Raw genomic sequence first — 23,306 nt, forward strand, 5'->3', positions numbered from 1 at the left:
AATAAAACCCTGTATCAAAATGTACACACTTGTAAATTAACAATACTTCTTTGTTCAAGATAACTTGTTCAATAATCTTCACTTTGATGCTTGTCAAGTCATTCATCTTTTGTTTAGAGTGCTTTCCCCTTGTATTTTACAGTAAGTCCCCATCAGGACCCATGGGTGGGTCTGAACTGGGGCCAGGACAAGTTGACCTCTCTGAATGACCTCAAATTCAGGGACCTGCACCGTAAACTGGTGGACCTGAGATCCGAATTCCATAAACTCAATCAGAACTCAGGTGGACAACTTGTGTTTGTAAGTACTGTATTTTATACTGAAGTGTTTTATCTCCTCATTTGTACTTGAAAGCTCAAGTACCCTCTCCATTGAGCAGTCATTGAGTGTATATATACATATTGCTGACTTGTCTCTCTTATCCTTCAAAAGAAGCTATGTTATGGCCTACATACACATGCAGTACATGCATGTATATTATATGACTGAAGTCTTTATTTGAAAGGAACAAATAAGATTTGGGCAAACATGACATTTTTAAAGTAAATGTTATTAGTTATGGTAATTCCTCTATCTTTATAGAGAGATAACTCTTTATAAAAGAGATTCATGCATTGATATATTATTTTCTGTGATAATAAGTTATTAGACAACTTTCAAAAAATGTATTGATTCAGAAGTGTTCAATCTTTTTTTATTTAAGTGATTTTTTTTTTGGTTTAAAAAAGACCCCCTTAAAAAATTTTACAATAAGGTGCATCTTTACTTTACCATATAATGATATTGGTACAATACTGTGTTAAAATATAATTTCATTTTCATAGGTTACAGTTATTAAAAATGTGCATGTACAATAATCCTTATTGTAATCCTTGTGATTTACCTGCAGGCAAAAAGCAGAAAAATAAATAGAGGTGATAGATTTTTTGGTTAATTACAAAAAATATACTTCTAAAGATTAAAGTGATCACTGCAAATAGCTTGTAGCTAATCAGGGTTTTTTTTCCTTCAAGAGTGGATGCATGAAAAATCCTAAAAAGTACTCAGACAGTCTCTTGGGTTTAAAAAATTCTCATTCATCTTTGTTAGTTTTTAGCATATTTTGGATGAGAATTCACATATGATATTTATAATTCTGGAGTTATTTTAAAATTTCTGGTTTGATTCTGACTCAACTAGTAAGCTAGTAACTTCCTCTATCCCCCTAAATTTGTTTAAATACAAGAGGTTGAGCAGACAGGATAAAACAAATGATAATGATTGATACAAGAAGGACATAGTCTCAATGCGGATTAATTAAGTCACATAGATGCATTCTAATTGAAACCAGAGAACAAAAAATACAAAAGGGCATTCAAGAATATACTGTATAATCATGATTTAAATTCTTTATTAATTCTCCATTTCAATAATTAACATCGTAGAGAAATTCCAAGTATTTACACATTTGTCTATGTACATTGTAAGTCACTTTTAATTATGCAATGCAGTTAATTTGTTTTGTTATATCATCGATTTAATTTTGTTTTGTTATATAATGAAAGATAAACAGGTATTTAACTCAAACATGATAAAAGTTTTCACTTTGCACCTGGCATCAATAGAATACAAGAAAATCTAAGCTTTGATGTTTAAGGAACAGAATGGACATCTTATCAAGTCTTAATTTCTACCATGGGACAGAACACAATACCCTGTCTGCTCATGGCAACACTTGATATAGCCGTCGTCAGATTTAGCGGATCTATTCTCATTTACGGAGATATCCCTGGCAATCTTTTCTTGTGATTTATGAATCCCCGATTTTGACCTTACATTTATTTTGAACATATTGTAATAGTTTTTCCCCTTTTAAAATAAACGTTAGATGAATTTTTTAAAGTGTATTATCATTGCAGTTGCATCGTCAAAAAAATTACATGTTATGACTCCGAAATGCTATATTGTGTTGCTTTTGTTCTGATATTTGTGGGAAATTGTCGACCTGAGTTTGCGCATATTTGCAACAGAGACACATTTATAGTAGCTAGGAATGACAATTCTATGCATTGTGAAGTTATAATCTCAGAGTTTATCTGATGGGCTCCTCTTACCCAAGGTTCTTCTGATCTTGTCTTTTTAAGCCTGTTGTGTATTGTTAAAAAAAAAGTATGTGTATCTATTCATTCCTTCGTCTTTGGCCAGTCACAAAGTTGTAATTGTAGGTGTTATAGCTTCACCAAAGCTAAGAAGGGATCAGTACAAAGATAAAAATTTTCTCAAAAAGCCATTATGATCGCATATTTGGGTTGCACAGATTTTGACCAAATTTGGCATGGAGTTCAAGTTGAGGCAGGGCAAGCATTATACGGAGTTTCTGGTGATTGGAAGGTTTGCAAACAATTACACAGACAATGGCACCTCTTTGGCTTTTAAAAACACACAAAGGAAAAATGGAATTATAGTCTTTGCATATATTATTCTCCCCATTGTGTCAAGCATTTAATTTTATTGAGTAAAGACCCAAGTTGGCTGGAGCATATTCAATAACTTTTGTACTAATCTCGCCTCACTTTCATTCTCCCCTGTGTATGGACTTGCTAGGCAGAGCTTGGTATGTACACATTCAAACGCAAACTTGTTTTTCCATTTTATTTTCATCATTTTACTCAAACTTTGAAACTTTTTAACAGTTTTAGAAAGTTTCCTTTGGAAATATGTATTGTTTTCTAGTTCCTGCAGTTGAATGATTTTGGTGTCATTTTAATTTTACATACCTTCTGGTATACTTATAGACACATAGGATTTTTTTTTTGTCATGGTGTGAAGTTACAGTAAAAATTAAGTCAGGTGAAATGAATGACATCCTAGCATGATGTCAACAAATTTAGTGAATTCTGAATTGCAACATACATGCAGAGACTGACAAGAATCTTGGTGTCATATATCAGCTTTTCTGCATGAAAGAGAAACTAAAACATGTGGTTTCTTTAATTCTCAATGCACTGAGATGAGATAATTTAATGTACATCCTGTTCTGAGTTGAAACTGAAACCTTAAAAAGCATATTTTAAGTGAATATCAGGTACATGTATTTAAATATTTTATCCATGTATTAGCTGAATGTGTTCTCAAGTTTGCCTGAGTAGGTGAATTTTAGATTTGACACTTTTAAATTTGCTATGTATAGGGACCTCTTGCATGGTATGTAAAAGGATACAGTAAATTAAGTTTATTTAGAAATGCAAATGTCCTCTTGACAAAAAACGTTATCTAATATCTTACCGACTGACCCAGTCTTTTTAATTAGGAGAAAAAAATTAAATCTCTGTATTCTACTTAAGGCAACAATATTGAGCTCATGCTTGTTCAGTTTGAGACACCATGTTGTTATAATCTAATATGGCTTTTTTTTCATATAAAGCAGAAGTACCCAGTCCGGTAGAAGCTTTCCAACTCAGGAATGAGTATATTATCATCGTTGTTTACCTAATCTCAGGGTTATCAATCATTATTGGGGGATTTTTACAAAATCAGTCGGGGTTTTTCATAACAACCTGTATTACAGAATCTTTGGAATCCTAGGCCCGTTCTAAACGTTCTGATACTGTGTCCTCATTTCATTGCAAGCAGTGATTGCATGCATGATTCTAAACTTCATTAAAACTCTTTGGAAATGCAGGTCAAGAATTTAAGATTAGCAAATCATTCAATCTAGCTCAGGTTTGGAATTGTACGTGATCATAATAAGTTTTGATTGAATGTTTGACAAACACTCTACGCTTTTCACTTACACGCATGCACAGTCTAGATCAGCAAAGTGTTTGCTATAGTAATTGGAAGGTAAGTCGTATCAAACTGGAAATACTCAAGTCGCCACCTTATGAAAGGTCTGCAGTGTATTGAAACTGTTGAAGCCCATAATCCAGTGTTATGACCAAACAAGCATATTCAAATTGACTGAAGATCCTCAAGAGATCCTGAATGGAATCGCCTCACTCTGATTCACATGAAGAAAAAAAGAAAGATTTCAAAAGAGGAGAGAGTTTTTATTCATGTGCTGGTTGAATAAAGTACAAGTTAATGACATGGAAAAGCAATTTTGAAAATCTTCAATTTATCAACACTATACAGTATCAGAGATGTTATGAGACTACCAATCAATAGGGAGTCACATTACTTCTCTTTATCTACAAGCTTATGTTCAATAACCACATACGTTCATATGAACGAAAATATTGTTGTTCCATAAAGCCTTTAAAAAGCTAACAAGTGTTTTGCACCAATCCTTACTTGAAAAAAAATTCGGTCCTCTGGGGTGGGTGATATACAAAGTCATTGAAGAGAGACGTGCTACTATTACGATCAGTGATCGGCAAATGCAGGATTATCTGAAGAGGCTTGATTTATATTTGTTCTTTTGGATAAACTGTTATTGAAATCTTGGCTTATCTTGGAACTGGACGGAGGCCAAAGACTTTTTGAGGAATCAAGAAATACTGAGTGACAATTCTGTGATCTCAGGGAGGAATTCTTAATACAGATGGTCAAAGGTTGGCACTGTCAGAGAGAATGATGGAAGTTGGGCATTCTGAATTAGGGCTGGAAACCAAAAGGAAAAGCAAAATTCCTGTCAGGGTATTTAATAGCATTTTAAGAGTTCTTTCAATCAGAGAATTTGGGATTTGAAAATTGTATAGAACTGCTGCATTTTGATTGTCTGACTTTAAGTCATTAAATGATAATACACTTTTGGTTCTTTTTTCCCCTTTGGTTTGAAGATACAACACTGGGTTTGTATATAAAAGAATTCCTGACTTTGTGCTAGCTCTGAATCACAGATATGGGTGCTTTGGATGCTGTGATTTTAAGGCTTTTATTTGTCAGGAGTTTTGCATGCAAAGTACATAAAATAATGCTCTTACCTTGTAGATCTTTGATGCATTTAGCAGATCTAACAGGGTGTGCCCACTTTAGTGGGTTTAGTTTTTGGGTGTGTAAAATCTTTTTAATGGTTTCATTGAGGAATTTTTAATGCTTTTATCAATTGCAGTCGAATGCCTTTACATGTAGTAGAATTCAAAGGAAAATGCCATTTATTGCTCTTTGATGTGTTCACAAATTTGGACAAAATAATTGCATGCTAAAGAATATAAAATTCTCTGTTCAGCATTAATATTAACTCATCTCGCAATGTTAGAAAAGTTAACAATGTCTCTCAGGACCTGGCTGTAAAATATTTTCCTGCTATCTTGACTGTAAAACATCTACCTGCAATCTTGACTGTAAATCACCCACCTGCGATCTTGACTGTAAAACATCTACCTACGATCCTGATGGCTGTATTCTGTGATTGAACTTTCTTCTTCACACCTGATATCAGAATGCATGTGTTCTTCCAAGCTTATAGACAACTTGTCTGACAAATGGGAATTTGTTGTTCTGTTGAACTATAACACATGTTTTACAGCTTGATCTTGTGTGACAAGGTGTGTTAATTTGTTTGTGTTTATAATACACGTACTTCCTTACTTTTCAATCAGCTGGGATACTAATTTCTTAACAACAGGTATGATTATTTAAGGGTTTGTAAGCTTCATTTCAGGTTAATAAGTTTTTAGTAATAAGTATATTAAATACATTTTTTGCTTAGATTGACTTTATATAATTAATTAAGATGCTTTCTTCTTTTTATGACATGTATTCATTTTCTCTCATCTTCTTTCATCCTCTGGCTCCTTGATCTGCAATCTCCGTAAAAGTCAACATCAAATGACTGTTTGCTTCATATTGTTGTCATGTTTCTAATGAACTTTGTGCAATACATATATTGTGTTTCTAAGCTGAGGATTTTTTTTATAATGCATAGCGTAGGCATATTCTCAGGGTGTATAGTTACATGTTATCATGAGATCAAAGTGCATTTGCAAAAGAAGAGCTAGGAGCTCATTTTGATTTTGATTCACTACTATGAAATTAGCCAGACTCTATTTGATTGAATGTCGACATGCTTTTATTACATGAAATGGTAGCTTCAAACTTAATAGCGGTTTTATTGCCTTATACACAATAAAGAAGTTCTGTGTTACTTTGTAATTAATCCTCATATGTCAACAAACAAAAAAAGTAATTCATCATTCAAAAGTCTTTAGTTTATGTAAAAATATGCGTAGAGTTTTGTTGCGACAGAGATTTGAATTTGATCGTTATTGTTGGGTATGAAATGCTTTTGGAGTTGGTTCTTCATCAAATCAGAATTGACTTCATTATAATTCTCATTAAATAAATATGTATTTAGAGCAGTTGTAAAAAGAAATTTGATTTAGTGGGCTTGTAAATTCTACACCTGTGAGGTGACACAAATGGACCACTTGGTAAGAGGCCTTGTAATGCTGTAAAAGCCAAAGAGGGTTTTTTGCTGCCATGTTAAAAGGTAATGAAAATCTTGACATTTAGAAATCTGTGGTAATTTTAGGAATAGGAATGAAATTGTCATCCATTACAGAATGACCAAGCACCTGTCATACTAAGCTAAATAAAAATGAAATGTTTGATGTATCATATGTCGATAGTGTTGTCGTGTTGGACAGTATTCAGTTGCATGGTGATATTAAAGTACTCTGACAACGGGTCCATTGCATAGTTCTTGCAGACTTGACCATTGGTCAGTTGGACGTGGATTATAATTACCTCTGGATTCGTGTCATCCATTTCACTGAAAAATCCTGTCCGCGAGTGCTGTACATGCCACAGTTGTTGTGGAAAGTAACATCTACCCTGGCCTTATTGCTCCATGAAGTGTCAACAATCTAAACTATACAACAACAATAACTATACAATGCTTGGCAAATGCTCCATGCTTGAGTGACTTAACCGAGAGAAGTTGAATTTTGGGGCACGATTCTCGGTCCTTTGGAGTGTCTTTGACTTTAAGATCAAAGCAGCAGTTTTTAGGACTTCCATATTTGATGAATATTTTTTTTTTCGGTGTGGAATTGTGTTTTCAGTTGTTTTGAATGTTTTTATAGTTGAATTTTAATTCCGAAAATGGCTTTATCAGTACTGAAAGGACTCACCAAATTAAAGGTAACATTTTTTTTGGCCGATATAAATCTCTTGAATGTTTAAAATTTTATGACTCTTAATCTTCAAAAAGGTAATCTTCTTTAAGCTGGATTTTACGTTAATATTATCATAAAGTTAAAAGTGTATTGCAGTACATACTTTCATTCTTATCAATTTGTTATCAGTGAATTAATTTTGAATTAACTTTTTGGAAATAGACTTTCATGTAATTTTCATGTCAGACTTTGAGTATGATTTGTAAGATTACAATACTTGAAGTAGTTTTGACCAAATTAGGAAACTTTTCACCAGATGGCCAATGTTTGCTGACCTATTTTTAAAAAAACACACTAAACAAACGGTTTTATTCAGAATGTGGCATAGTTTCGGAATATCAAATGACTAGTGTAAGGAATTTGATTGCTTAGTTTAGCGGGGCGTAGAATGTGTATTACAGAATTGATCGAGGGTTTAATGGAAATTTAGGGTTAAACGTCTTGAGGGAGATTTGCTTGATTGGGTTACTTTGTACAGGGGATACATATACAGAACTGTTTTTAAACAATTAAATCACATTCTTCACTAAATTTTAAAAGAGAGTTTGAGGGAGTGTCAGTATTCATTATAATTTTAGATAAACTATTATTATAACTAGGATGTGAAAAAGATTCTAAAGATTTAGAGGGAAAAAAACCAAAGTTTTAATATGTTGTGTATGTTGTGTTTAATACACATTCATAGCAAAATTAGAAGTCTTGAAGTGTGTTTTACCCTTAACAAATTTTCCATGTAATTAGAAACATAAATAGTTCTTATTCACTAAAATCCCAACATAAATGCCTGTTTCTGTCATTCAACAATTAAGTTATTGTTTTTCGACAATAACCTATCAATAATAATATTTTTAATTATCATCGGCGGTCTTTATTGGTACAAGTAATGGGTATGATCTGCGCTTTGATGTTGACTAATCATAGGGCGGTAATCAAGTGATTTGTCGTCGGATTGACAAGGGGCAGACGACCAGTGATTGATGCCTGTTCCATCACCGTGCACCCCGGGTTATGAGGCTTTACAGGGATTGTAGCACCTATTGACATGTATATTAATAGTCCTGTTATTATCTCCGTCCATCATAATCACCGAGATTCATTCTCTATCCTGCTTTTCTGTCTATGAATCTGTAAGTATGTACATATCGCTCTCTTGAGCTTTCAATATTTATCTTTCCTGTTAAAAGATTCAAGTCCTTTTCTTTGAAAATTTGTCTTTAAATTTCACCCCTTATCCTTAGATTACAAAAACTTTAAAGATATTGTTGTTTTCTGTTCCTGGCACACCTTGTGTGGAACAACTTTACGACTGCAGCCAACTCGGTCATTATTTGTAGTGTACGTCCCTTTTTTAAAGAAAGTTTGAGTTGCCTCCCCTAGATTTTTAAATTCAAGAAGGAAATGGCTCTATTGCAAAAGTATTGATTGTTTAATGTGTCAATCCACCCTGAATTCCTGCCAGATCATAAATTTGGAGAGCTCCTCGTATATTCACTGTCACAGGTAGATAGCCGACTGTAGGTAGAACCGGATCTGAATTTTGTCGGATTGCTTTTTGCTCTCAGGATATACATAGCAGTGGATTTGTAAGTGTAATGAAATTACTTCTTTTGTAGAATTTTTAGCAATTATACTTGATTAACTTTGAGTATTGTGTCTTTTGAGCTGGTTAACATTCTTGATATTGAATGCTAATGTAGTTCTTTTTGTTGAGATATTTTTCAAAATGTTTAAATGCCGCTGCCAAGTTCACAAATGCGTATATTATTTTTAATAATGAACAATTCAAAAAATTACACCTGCATGCCCAAAACTCTGGTACTACTGTATTGTAAGTGTAGTATTATATTCTATAGACTTGTAAAAAGAAAAAAAAAAGACAAGTCTTATCAGGACTTTTGGGAGAACTTATATTGCCAGGTACATGCATAATGAAATTCTTGTTACCCAGGTATGTTGACCCAACCTAGTGCTGGTCGGTTTTATTATACCAATGTAAAGAAAGCGCCCCAAATCAATAGGCACATTCCTACTGTGTATTGAACAAGTTATGTCACAACAGCCCAAAGAAAAGACTGAATGCAATTTACGGTTAGCTGCAAAATAAATCTCAGAATTCTTTTTACTTGTTGCTCATTGTCCCTTTGACAGGTAAAAATGGCAGATTGAATACATTTTATTTTTTTTTGTTCAGGTGTATTATCTTGGTAAAGGGAACCTAAGTATCACACGCTAAGATGTGTTTTTCCTCACTGTCTTTTCATATTTGCATCTGATGGCTTGGTAACATGTGGCCAGCTAAAAACTGTTTCTTTGTGTAAGATGGATTTTTCCCCTTCAAATAAAAACATTGATCACAGAGAGACTTTGTGTGACATTATTCTGTTTATTTGTGTTTCAGCTGAGATAAATTTGTGTGTGAAACCATGCTGAATTTGTACAATTTTGTAAGCTGCATCCTTATAAAATGTGATCTGTCAGATCAACTATTGCTTAATTACCACCTGTTTTAAAGCATAGAATTCTTATTTTGGCATGTAAATTTCTATTTACAGAGGAATCCATCTGACTATCTAGCAAGGAAAAAGGAAAAGGAGGAAGAGGAACAGAAAGAGAAGCACAAATTCCCACGCCGATCCAAGAGTTCTGCAGAAAAAGATAGCACAGCCAAACGCAGGAGTTATGCATTTGATACAAGGAAAACTGATGAGATTGAAGCAGCAAGGGAGAAGCGTTTGAACCGCAGGTCTCTAAATCTCGATAACAGAACCGAGAAAGCCAGGGCGCCAGAAGTACCTCTATCCTCACCTATCAAGAAGGATAAACCTGAGACTGCGTCACCAAAGTCCAGCACTCCACCAAAATCCAAAACATCTACAAGTCCGACTCATCTTGCCTCTTCAAAGAAGACTCGTGCTCCACCTCCACCTTGCACTCCTGGAAAAGAGTCTAGAATCCCGGTACTTTCTGGAGCGGGAAATCCAGAGAGACCTCCTAGAGGAAAGAAATCCAGCAGTGGGGAAGAGCCTTCATCTCCTGAAGTCTTAGAAGGCAACGGCCCAAAGTCTCCAAGGTCTTCCTTCCTGTACGACCAAGAAAAGCAGGAGACTCAACCACAATCCTCAGCAGTCGAGGAAGTTTTTGTGTCTGCAGTAGCATCTAATGACTCTTGTTCTCCTGTAGTCAAGTCATCTGATATAATTCCAGAGGAACCAGCTGCTTCTTCACCTTCTCAATCTGACTCTGAACCAGTGAGTAGGCCAATTGGAAATGTGATAGAAACTGAGCCAGCAGAAGAGATTGTGACCTCTGACCATAAGGAAAATCAGGAGGATATCATTGTGAATCATTTAGATGTGAAAGTGATTGAAATCCTTCCAGAAGTTTCCGAAGAGGAAGAAAAGGAAACAGATACCAAAGTTGTGACTTTTGTGAAAGGACATATTGAAATTCCCAATCCGGACACGGTTTCTCTCTGTAGCATAGACTCCATTCCTCCGGATCTGCCGATATCTGCTCCGCCACCACTCCTACCGAAACAACCAGACACTGCTTCCATCGGTGAGGAAGCTGTAGTGGTTGCACAGGAAGTCAAAATCACAGAGAGTTCCCCTTCTGTTGTAAAGGAGGAAATTGTTAAACCTGCGGAAGAGTCGAAGCAGGAGACAGCTGAACAGCTTGGGTTCAGTGAGAACAGTTTCAAAGACAATTCATCTGAAGTTTCCAATCCTGTGAAGATGTCTGTTGAAGTTGATGGAAAACCAGAGGAGATTATTGTCTCGTTGAAAGAAGAAAAGGAGTTTGAGGTGGAATCAGATGCTGACTCTGATTTATCAGATCTTCTGAATCAGAATGGCTCTTATACTCCAGGTAAACAAACCAAACCTCTATATTAAATTTAATTGCATATCTAGCATAGAATGTAAAATGCATTTATATATATATTTTTAATTTTAATACAAAGATTGCACTCATGATAATTTGATGGTTGTCTATGGATATATAACAAAATAGCTAGGGATATGATTTTTGTCAACAAAGACAAATGATTATTACTTTCTGTGTTAAAAAAATTATAGAATACATGTAATTATATAAACAACAATGATTCAAATTAAAAAATAATCTTATCTGTACAATTAAGTACATAAGCAATTTTTTGAATTGATTATTATTATTATTATAAATGATTTTAAGTACAATTCATTGCATAATTTATATCATTAATTGATTATTATTAGGGGATGACAAGAATGACCACATCCCCCTGAGTCTGATGGACGAGGAGGAAGACTCGGGAGATATCCAGCTCCTGTCCCACAGCAACACCAGTGTCCAGTCCCCCACCTCCCAGACAGACTCGGCCTTCGAGGACATGGGCAGCTCCAACCAGGTCAGTCTCAGCAGCACTCTGGAGGATGTCAAGGACATCTCAGACACGCTCGAGCCGGTCAAGGTCACAGTGACAGAAAGTCAACCAAAGGTTGAGTCCTCAACAAAGGAGGAAGAAGAGAAGGTCGAGATAGAGGAGGAAATTGAGATAAGCAACCAGGCAAAGGTTGAATTTACTCCCAGCCAGGCACCCCAACCGTCCGTTCATTCTTCCTACGTTACAGAGGTGCCCCTCAGTGATTCCAAGACTTTTGTGAAAAAGGCCCAGCAGTTCTCTGAGATTGTGAACCAGCCACCCAAAATGACCATCCGGTCAACGTCGAAGGAGATGTCAGACGAACACCTGCAGAAGGTGGACGGGGAGAGGAAGGCAGTGCTCAGTCAGTCCATAGTGAAGAGGAGGGGCATCACAGAGTTCTCCACCGTCCAGGTCACAGAAGGTAAGATGCAGCTAACTTTGGGGAGGCTGGATGGTGAACAAATTGCCCTTTATATTTGACAATAAACTGTATACCGGTACATGTATTACCGTAGTAAAAAAAAAAATTTATAAAATATTTTGATTCAAAATTTGAATAATTTCCTTTATCTTTATACAGAAATCTTTGTCAAAAGGAGATTAAGATAGTCTAAAAAAAATGGCTTCAACCATCTGGTCCTCTTATGCTACTGGTACTTGCTTACAAGTTTTAACAATTTAAGAAAGATAACTCTGGCATTTCTACACATGATCTAGTTTGATTTAGAGACACAGGGATTGGCAGGTTCCCTTTAAATCCAGCCTGATGTGACAGAGAGAGTAATTGAACTTTATATAGCTTGCACAATTAATGTATTCAGAGGCGGGTTCAGGTTTATTCATGTTCGTTAATACAAGCCACAGGTAAAGCTGTTTACCTGTTCCCCCAGATTTGAAGAATCTGTTGATTGTTAAGTCTGCGGATGACATGAACCCATGTCTTGTCTTGCTATTGTCACCTTGAGGTAGGACAATTGTAAAGAAGATTTCAGGTTTTGTGAGGGAATTTTCATTTCCTGGTAGTGGGTCTGACGTATTTTGGGTTCGTTATTAGTTTATGTAAAAGGCTGGGAGAAAATCGCAATCAATTAATCTTTAACTTGAACAGGTTAGTTTCAGATTTCATGATTTCTTTTATTTATCTTCCTTTTTCTGTGAATACTAGCTGTTGTGGCATAACATTTGATGAAAGTTGATCTCTCTATAGCATTCAGTTTATTTCTGTGTGGAAAATGACACTTAGACCATTCAAATATCCTTTCCTAGAGGCATATGTATACATATCTTTAGCATTAATTATGAAATAATACACTAAACCTGTTGTAAAGATTTAGATGCTTTGACTATATAAACGTGTACCACTGGGCTTTTTTGACAAGATCACCAGTGCATTTTTCTCAGTTCCATTTCAATTCGAAACTGAAAGAGAAATTTTAGATACAAGGATATAAAAATGAATGGGTTGTTGCTTTCAATTCAAGCAGAAATTTAATCTGCTAGCTTACAGTGGTGTCCAAAGGAATTTGATATTACATAAGTCAGACAAAAATATTGTTAAATGGCAATGTAATTGTTGTAATGAAAAGTGATAAGTGAAACAAAAATGTTGTAATGTCACCTAAGAAACAAACAGAAAGGGGACAACCTTGTCTGATCCCCTTGATGATACCATTGTGTGTGTTAATTGTCCAACAATCCTGATTAAATCAATGTATACTTGTTTGAACTCCTTTGGGTATTTTTACTGTAGGCCAAAAGGCTAAGTGTTTAAACATTAGATAAGGCGAACTTATTCTGTAATAGTGAAAGAACTTGGTAGACCATCACTGTAAAGTGTACAACATTTCTATTGTATTCTAAGTAAGTCTCTACGCAAAGTAGCCAGGACAGGTCATTACTGACCGGGGGTTCTAGTATAATCAAAGTGGAAGTAGAAATAAGGAGGACATTTTCTTACTTTAACCCATTCAACATCGGGAATCTTGTTGAACAGGTTAGAAATTTATCTCATCCGAAATTTTTACTTTCAAAATACCAATTTTTAAACAGAATTAGATTAATGAAAATCACTAAACATTGATATGATATAAAACGTTTTTTTAGAATGATCTTTGTTATTTAAAGTTATGACTCTGTTGTGTATAGTGTGACTTGTGAGCAATGTGGCGTGATGAATTTTATATACAGGTATTGATTTTTTATATATACCTGGTACGGTTTGCTAACATTAATTAATGCATACCTGACGGAAATTAAAAACGGTGTCAGTTATTGAAGTTTCCTGGTTTAGAATTAAAAAACCTGCATTCCAGTGTGAAAAATTTCAAAGGTGTTTCATGATCATGGAAAAAAGGTATTGTTTGCAAGCATGCATGAAGAGAAAAAAATCTATTCTATTGATTCTGAAAGAGAAAGAACTTAAAAACAAGATTACATTGTGAGATTGTAAACACAGTGAATAATGGTACAGGGTTTCCCAGTTACTGGGTGTTAGGTTTCCTATATATACTACAAAGGCCAGGTACTATACTGAAACTATCTAGAAGAGACTTATCTTCAAGCTGAATGGAAGAGATTGTTTTGGAATGGATGCCAAATATCTGTCCTCAATGGGCTTTATATAGGGGTGTGTGTTGCGGATTTGCATGACCCCAAGATAAAACAGGAACTTGGCAGGGAACCGTATATAGATATTCCTTCCTTTGTGGCGTGATTTCTTTGAGACAGAAAATTTAACTGCCATTCACATTCTACAAATTATTGTGGAGCATATATGGTCAAATCCATGTTGTGATTTTGTTTTGGTTGTGTATGTTTACCAACAATGGCATTTGTTTCTCTTTTTTAATAATTCCAACCTGCCCTAATAAGCATTTCATTTGTATAATCACATTACCTGTGATTCTAATCTCGGGCAAATATTGATTTGGGCAGCCATTAATCTGCTAAATTAGTATGTATGTACACGGTAATACAAACCAGTGCAGGAGGAAAAAAAAACTTCAAATATGGTGTAAATGTTGAACAATATTAACGGCTGATTATAAGAGAAGTGGTTCTGCTAGCTGTGATCAATACTATTTACTGGCCTTGCCGAGCAGCAGCCTAAGAGCTGTGCCAGGATGCGGATATATTACGTGCGCAGAACAGGTGAGATAATGGGTATATTGCTGGGTTTCCAGGATCAACATCATAAACAATCTTTTTTAGTCTAGTCAGCAATATAAGGTAAATGGAGAAAGGAAAATATTTTATCGGAGAGTTTTGAACTGTTTTATGGTTTTTTTGTGGAAAAAAAGTGACTTTGATGTACATGTTAATTATTTTAACATGCACCATACATTTATTAATTCATTGATTAAATCAAAATTTCTATTGGAAATAAAAATGATGTTATTATTAAATTGAAATTTTTTAAATTATCAATTTTATAGACATCAACAAGATTGATGAATTAAAACAAGTCACGAAAATGAAGTTGAATTGAAATTTTCTAATCAAGGACAAGCAATCAAGTGTAGAGTGAAAACAATTAGGCGGTAATGAACTAAATATTTAACAAGAGGGCAATTATTGTCACATAATGCTCAGACTTGTTCTGGAGAGGTTAATTGGTAATTGGCTTACCTATAGGTGTAAATATACCTGTAAGTAATGACCTCAGCTACCTGTGTACAGTTGTAGTTTTCCTCCATGTCACTGAATTGACTTCAGAATTTGATTGGGAGTTTTGATGGGATATAAATGCAAACTGCATTGAGTGTTGCTATTAATTGTTTCTGTGTTGCGCTGTTGCATTAGAAAGGAAAGTGAAACTGTTAAATTCTCCCATTACCACCCCACTCCTTAATTGTTCTAGTGGGTATTGATTGGACTTTTACATAGATCTGTGGATGTGTACTGTCGGATCTGGTGGAAAAGGTCAAAGAATCATGGCAATTGGGGAAGACGTCGTAACCCAACAGATAGGTAAACAATGCACTCTGTTATCGGACAGCTAGTCCTCAGTACTCATCGGTAGTGATTGTACTAATATCAATTATTTGTTTTCATAAGTACGGTGTATATCTAATCAGGGTACGTAGGTATGCAGGTGTTGACAGTGCTTTTCTAGTTAAGTCTGACTCGGACTGGGATCCGTATTTAATTCTGACGATTTTCCGAATCGTTGATATCAATGGCGACGGGTAAAGTCTCTTCAGCTCCCAAACTCATTTATGGTATGTAGCCAGGTTCTTTTTTTCTGAATGCTTGCACGTGTGTTTAGAAGTCTTTTATTTTACAACGCCTTTTAAGGATAGGAATTTGATAAAGATATCGACTACCTGCATGGGGAAATATTTTCCGTATTAGTAATTCTTATTGTACACTTCACATTGCAAGTGGAATAGAGAGGGTTTATTCGGGACCTTTAAATATAATATTATTTATTAGCTTTACGTGTTTAAAGAATTAGAATGGTGCAGTGGCTAATGTAGTTAGTATTTACATCTGTGTAAGATTATAATCCAGACTCCCTCTTAAATTCCGATGCCATTCTAACCTGCCCACACACCCTCCCCTCAAGGCTTTTGGAAGATTTAGACAACATTTCAAATATATAAACCAAACTTCCAGGTATATAATTAAATTAGATATATTTAGACTAAAATTTCATTTGTCCTTCATTTTCTGTATGAAAATTATCTTGTAGGCTGTTAATTAAAAGACGACAACTCATGTATAATATACATGTACTACAGGTATTTGAGAGATTATGTAAGAGTAAATATATGGTGATACAAATCAAGAACATTGTACTGTATAATACGGAGAATTTGACTATCTTGCCATCTATTTATTGTGAATTCAATTTATAGTTCAGTCTCCAGGGGGGTTGTAGATTATATGACATCAGAAAGCCTCAATACCTTCAGTTTTTATGAGAAACGGACATGAATTGAGGCAAGATGAAAGATTAGAGACATATAATGTTTAATCTCTGTTTGAATCTACACAGTAGATCCCAATGAATATCTAAATAGAATTATACAGTGAATTAAGTTCCACAGGTGGGAGATTGTAATCAGAAGGGAAATGGGGAGGGGTGGGGGTTGGGGCATAAAAAATGCACTGAAACTCCCATTTTACTATGATTGAGGACTAGCTAGTATTGAAAATCTAATTCTTCCAAAGGAAAATGATTAATGTATTCCAATGTAAAACATATACTCTTGGATATTTCTTTCATAACATATAGCACTGAATATACCGGTAAGTCGGAGCATTTCACTTTTGAGAGATTTATCATAAGATGTTTGTTTTTAAATTGTTACGGTTTTCCAAATGAATGAAATATGCTTGTTGTGATACATACATAAAGATGCATGCTTTTGCTGAGATTTGACCTTTTGGTTGGTTCATGCTAAGGGGCACTAAGCAAGAAAACGCTGTACTGGCCAAATGTCACCCCCTGGGCTTTGGGACCGTTATCAGTAGGATTTTGACATTAATTTTTTCGCCATTTCTAGACAATATATCCTGAATCCTGAATTACCTTAGGTAATTAATTTCATCTGGACAGATTAGCGAAACAAACAATACCACGCAAAGGGAGGGGCTTATCGTTTCTCACATTGAAAAGTTTGGGCAGTTTACACCAGGTGCATCAGGGGAAAAGGTGAAGGGGGTCTGATATATACCTGGCCTTATTATGAAGTGAAATACACCTGCTTATATATCAAACAAAAGGATATAGTCTGGAGTTGATGAGTTTTGCAATGCGATTTTATGGAAACAAAACTGGGACATGTAGATGAGAATTCAAAGGCTTGAGAAATTTGATTAAGAGTATCGGCTCATTCGAATGTGATTTCTCATAATGGCAGGCATTGAGACGTTTTCTTCTAATGCTGTTTTAATTCTTCATATCCCAGACTCAGGTAATGTAAATACTCCAGGTAAATGTTTAATTATGATATTCAAAAAGAACAGCATTTGTTCCTTTACCTTGGGTTGAGTGAAAAGTAAATATTATAAGGCATTAAAATTCAAAATGCAAAAAAATATGCTTCCTTTGAAATTGAAAGATTAGAGACAGATTATTCACCAGTAATGTAACTATACATGTATCAGGAATTTTAAATTCATATGCATGAAATAATGCAGGATTTTAATAAGTACCGGTATTCAAGATCTTCATTGCTGGAATGTATTCTTTTAAAGACACACATACTCTTTGTCATTGGTTGTATCAGTACTAGCTTGATATTCAGATGAAGGAGGGAAGTAAAAGAGTGCCGTTGTTCTCTTTTAGAAAAAAAAAATAGTGTATGGGTAAGTAAAACTAGAGACGATCTCGAATGGTAAAGTGGAGTGAGGGGCTTCTTATCTTTCCTTTTTCAGCAGACACGGATATCCGACAGGTAGCTAAACATTTAAACACCGCCAAGCCAAGTAACCCCCGCTTACGTCATTGGCCTGTATACAAATTTGAAAAAAAAATCCGAATTGTGCGGGCAAAATGATAATTTGCCAGAGGTGTCATTGGTGAGTTTTATATGCTTAGTTTGTGCATATTTCTGTCATCTTTTGAAGATTTATATTTTCTGCCTTCATTTTCATTTTTGATGACAGTGTGATTTGAGTTGTTCAGGTGTACCTGTGTGTAATTAATGTGTCTGAGTCACATTCATTTTTAACTTGAAGGAAGAGGGATTAATGTCTAGAGGTTGGTAGATGACACTGAATATATTTTGCAGAAGAAAAAAATTGCTGGATTAACTGTTTTCAAGACTGTGTCATTTCGAAGGATTAAAGTCACTTGCCTGAATTCTTGATTGGTATGTCTAATACTGGTTACATTTGAATGAATATTTGAATTCAAGGCGTACTATTATTTCACTGTTTAAAGGTTTTAGCTGTTTGGACGTCTGCTTCTATTTGTGCTAGGAAGGGAAGATTGGGATTTTATTGATTTGTTTCAGTTTTCTCAGGTAAACAAAACTGGGGTTTACACAGCTTGGTTGGAATAGGGGAACAGCCAATCTACCTGTGATCAACATTCACTAAAGAACCAACTTTGTTTTTTTTAAAGGAAAATTTTGGGTTCAAATTCTAATCGAAACGAAATGTATATTTTCAGAGAGTAAACCAGCAGACGTAAAGAGCAGTGTGTCATTAGATGTGAATGAAGAAAAAGATCTTCTTTCACCTGTGAAGACTAAAGGAACTCCCGTCAATTTTGAGGAAAAACCCCCTAAAGTCGACCTGTACAGTCATAATGTCGTACAAGAAGATGGAAACACAGACACTGTGAACAGGGAGTCCATTGCTGATCTGAGTTCAACTCGCAAACAGTGGGAAACTCTCCTCCAGACTTCAGGAACTCCTGAAACTACCCCCTCCAAAGTAACTCCGAAAAAATCAAACACAACAGTCAAACACTGGGAGGTGAAACTTCCTTACAAACCTGAACCATCACCTAAAACAGTACCTAATCCGGAGAACCAAGACACGCAACCTAAAAAATCATTCAAGATGGAGGACGACCCTTACGCAAATGAAAGTGCAATCGAACGTGAAATTCGTCTTGCAAATGAACGAGAGGAAATGCTGCGAAAGGAGCAAGAGGAGCGCATGGAACTTGCCAAACGTCAAAATGCTTCCAAGAATCAGGTGAACGCGAAAATGTTTGAAAACGAAAATAACAATAATAATACCGATTTTAAAGCCATGTACCACGAGATGACAGAGGCTGATCGAGGGTCAGAACTTCAGAAGCGAGAGTCATTGATTCAACAGGAAATTGAGGAGCAGAAGGAGCGAGAAGAGGCCCTGACGACCAAGACCCCTTCAACTGTCACCCCCCAGGTCAGTATAGAAATCGAGACAAGTGTAGATACAGCTCATTAAAAGTACCATAAAACAATAGGGACCTCTTACTGTACTTTGCAGGCAGAATATATATTTCACAGAAAAGGAATATATAATTATGAATAATATATTTAAAAAGAACAGTGTGTTTCTATTAATTATTTATGAATTTCACAACACAGAAGTTCTGTCGGCAAGTCTACTGCTTTAGGAACTTGCCTGTGCATAAATCCATTTTAAGTAGAAGCAGTCATTGTAAGGGAAATACAAGTACCTGTGTACTGCATTCAATTGTACGTTCCAATACAGGATAGTTGTAGTGAAGGCAAACAATTTTTTTCTTTATCTTATTATTTTACTCTATCAATCTTTTTTGAGAAGGGGGTGAAAATAAAGGAGACAACACACAAGTTCTGTCAAAAAAATGGGCGATACTTCTTTTCTTCCTACACAAAATTCTGAATTTACCTGAGTATTAGTCAACTAGACAAAATATTGACGGCTCATGGAAATTTACAACCCTCAGTGCATACCTGTTCAATAAAATTGGCTGAGATTTGAACCCAGCCCAAGTCTGTATATATAATCTATTGAAGCACATTGATAACATACAGTTAGTGTATAGTGTAACACGGAGACTTTTTAAAACTGATTCAATTAAAAATAACTCCATTGCTTGGTAGGTTGTGAATTTTCTAGGTTTTAATTTTTTTTTCTTAAACATTGAAACGCCCTTAATGCAGAAGTTTGGAAGGCTTTTTTAAGTAAATGCTGTTGTGTACTTTACAAAGTCACTACATGTAGTGAAAAAAAAATGAAGTCAACGAAAATGAGATAGTTTTGTAACTAAGAATAACAGCATCCTTTCTACACAAAATTGTGAGGATTTTATAAACAACTGAGATGGCCTGTAATCTGGAGAGTGTCATAGATTTTGAATGAAATATTCTTTCAAATTGTAGGTTTATGATTTATTAACTTGGATTTTCAAGCTTAGTTTTAGTTGCCATATTATGCATTATCAATAGACTTTGAATGCCTCTTTGTGTTAGAGATTGATTATGTTTGCAGCTGAACACATGTTACACTGTTTTTACAAGGGCTGAATATTTTTAATCCTCAGGATGGAGACAACCAAGAAAACAGTAGAGAGAGTCTCATTGCCAAGGAAATTCGCCTTCAGAAAGAACGGGAAGAAGAAATCGCAAAAAGACACTCTTTGAAGAAGGAACCAGAAATACCACAGCAAGAACCAGCCAAGGCAGAACCAGTTTCTTCTGAGCCAGAAAAGATGGAAGCTCCCATCACAAAGAAAAATCAAGTCACATATGAGGAGGCCATTCAAGAACCATTCCATCATGGGGGAGAAAGTCTTATTGCCAAGGAGCTAAGAGAAGCAAAGGAAAGGGAGGAGGAAATTCGCCGAATGAGAGAAAGAACAGTGGGAGGAAAGTCTGCAAGTCCCGCGCCAGTATCAGCTTCCCAACCTTCAATCAAACCACAAACACCTACACAGGAAACAGTTAAAAAGACATGGCAACCATCTCCAAGTGTTCAAACCCCCAAAGTTTCTAGTCACACCTCTTCACGCTCTGTGCGCGTTCAGCCGATCCCAGACTCTACAGATGAGGACGAGACAGATTCTAAGCCAGTAGAGAAGAAGGAGACTCCGATTGAGCGGGAAATAAGACTCGCGAGGGAGAGAGAAAATGAACTGAGAGTCCAGAAAGGGCTTCCATTGCTTTCTGAGCCAGTTAAACCAGCAGAAGATGACTCTCAATCCAAATCATCAGGAGGTGAAGATTCCGTGTCGTACAGTTACCGTAGCAAAGTGAACACAGCAGAAGGAAACAAGTCAATGAGGAACTTCGCCTCTTCCAGACTTCAGAATGAAATCTTGAAACAAAAAGAAAGGGAACACAAGCTTAGAGATGAGGGCAAAATTTTGTCGACATCTGAAGAGCACATAGGAACATTCAAATACACTGAGGTGGCGGGAATTCCTAAATCTGATGGCCCAGTGAAGAGAAACTTTGTAACCCGAAAAAGTACATCTTCTCTCCCTCTCCCTGGGGACAGTCCAAGTTCCTCCAATACCCCCTCCGAAAATGGAGATGTGGAGCCTCCCAAAATGTCGCCTCAAATCAGCAAAGAAGAGCCGGTCAAATACAAGAGGCCTACTGTCAAAACAGGAGGAGCCTCATTTTCATACAGAGAGTCTAGAAACCAGGCAGAGTCCAAAATTGAGAAAGAACTGAGGGAGATGAGAGAAAGAGAGGAAGAATTAAAGTAAGTGGAGGGGAAACTAAAGTAGTTGGAAAATATTCAAGTTTATATTACATACTTTTCATAGCATTTAGAGATATAATTTCTTGTTAACTTAAAATAGTCATGCTTAAACTTCTCTAAATTAATTGATTAATATAAAAAAGCATACTTAAACCATGCTTGCTTTTATATCAATGCATATTCATAGCAAGCATGACCATGAAATAGTTGTTATTACATGAGTGATTATCAGGAAATTAACAGATGATTTTTTTCTTTTAAAAAGTTTTATATTCTAACCATATTCTTACAGTCATAAAACTAATTTGATTTTAATTTTGATTGAAGGAAAGCGAGAGGGGGAACACTTAGCCCACCCACAAGTCCCAGAGACAATAATCTGAGCAGTCGGAAGGCACAATTTGAGCAGGTGTGATTTGCTAACCAGATCATCAGCAGAAACCACCAATCACTACGGAACAAGAAGTCACATGATTCATTCACATGATCTCTTCTTCGCCATGATGGATGGAGCTCTCTCACCAACCAGCTTACTGGCTGTCACAATATTTTTGGGGAAAAGGAACTATGTTGGTTAAGCTGCTTTGTGGCTTTGAATGCTTGTATCAGTCCTGAAGTCATATCTTTATAAGATGTTGGCAGAGCAAGTTAATGAACAATTGATAGGATTTAGCTTTCTTGTATCAGAATTGGAATGCTGTGATAATATTATTCGAGTTCTATGAACAAGGGAAGTAACTCTTGCAAATGTTATCTGAAATGGCCACACAAGCAAGTCTATTGCTGTTTAAAGATCAAATTGAAATTACTTATGATAGTACTTTTTATTTGTATATATACATACATGTATTCGTATACGAAAATATTTTTATATAATATTGCAGTATTATATCACAGTTTTACACACAGTATATATCTATATAGGCTTTGCAAAAAACAATTTCTATTTGTTTCATATGGCTTGTCTTTTGCCTGGTGTGAATTCAGCAATCAGTGTACGAGATGAATGGACAAATATATCACAATGGATGAAATTAAACTATGTATTCAGTGAACTAGAGATAGGTCAAAGGTCAAAGCATCAAATCATTCTTGTGATAACTTGTATTTAAAATTGTACATATTCGGAGATATACAATTTAATTAAAACATTGCATTGTTGTTTTTTTATCTCTCAAGAGATACTGAAAACATTGAACCATTTTACACATAAAAGTGCAAATAATCTATCATTTTCCTCATTTTTTTTAAAAATTATATTGTGTTATGATATTATGAAATCATATATTGTTGACAAAAAAAGTACAATGTAACTAATCTTAAAAAAATAAAATTATATCTATATGTTTGTTTTTATCTCTTTTCTTTATGATACCATATCCTTCTCTCTCCTCCTCGCAGGACGTCGGATTTTTGGAGTACCTTTGCATCATGTTTTATATCCCTATTACACAAACCCACTCTGATTGTTTCAGAATATTGATGGAAATTTCAAAATTTAAAGAATATTATTGAAAAATGAACTTTGATTATAATTTTAACAAATCAGAAATATAGCGAGGTATTGCATGAGATGTGATGGTAATCAAAATGATGCTTTAATTCAGATGTGCAACACGTGTTTACTGTAAGTTTTAAATATATGTATTTAAAAC

The 23,306-nt window shown here is 35.2% G+C and overlaps 1 protein-coding gene across 1 annotated transcript in view; it reads left to right on the forward strand.

Moving 5' to 3' along the window:
• Positions 1-22,995, forward strand: part of LOC128164698 (titin-like) — a 47,021-nt gene extending 24,026 nt beyond the window's left edge. The window contains exons 13-18 of the mRNA XM_052828686.1: positions 143-300; positions 9,653-10,967; positions 11,339-11,929; positions 18,632-19,359; positions 20,486-21,651; positions 21,979-22,995. Coding sequence (XP_052684646.1) covers positions 143-300; positions 9,653-10,967; positions 11,339-11,929; positions 18,632-19,359; positions 20,486-21,651; positions 21,979-22,066 — 4,046 coding nt within the window. The 3' untranslated portion in view covers positions 22,067-22,995. The remainder of the gene's footprint in view (positions 1-142; positions 301-9,652; positions 10,968-11,338; positions 11,930-18,631; positions 19,360-20,485; positions 21,652-21,978) is intronic.
• The last annotated feature ends 311 nt before the right edge of the window (positions 22,996-23,306 follow it).

This window comes from Crassostrea angulata, chromosome 10 (genome assembly GCF_025612915.1).
Source record: "Crassostrea angulata isolate pt1a10 chromosome 10, ASM2561291v2, whole genome shotgun sequence".
NCBI classification, from domain to species: Eukaryota; Metazoa; Mollusca; class Bivalvia; order Ostreida; family Ostreidae; genus Magallana; species Magallana angulata.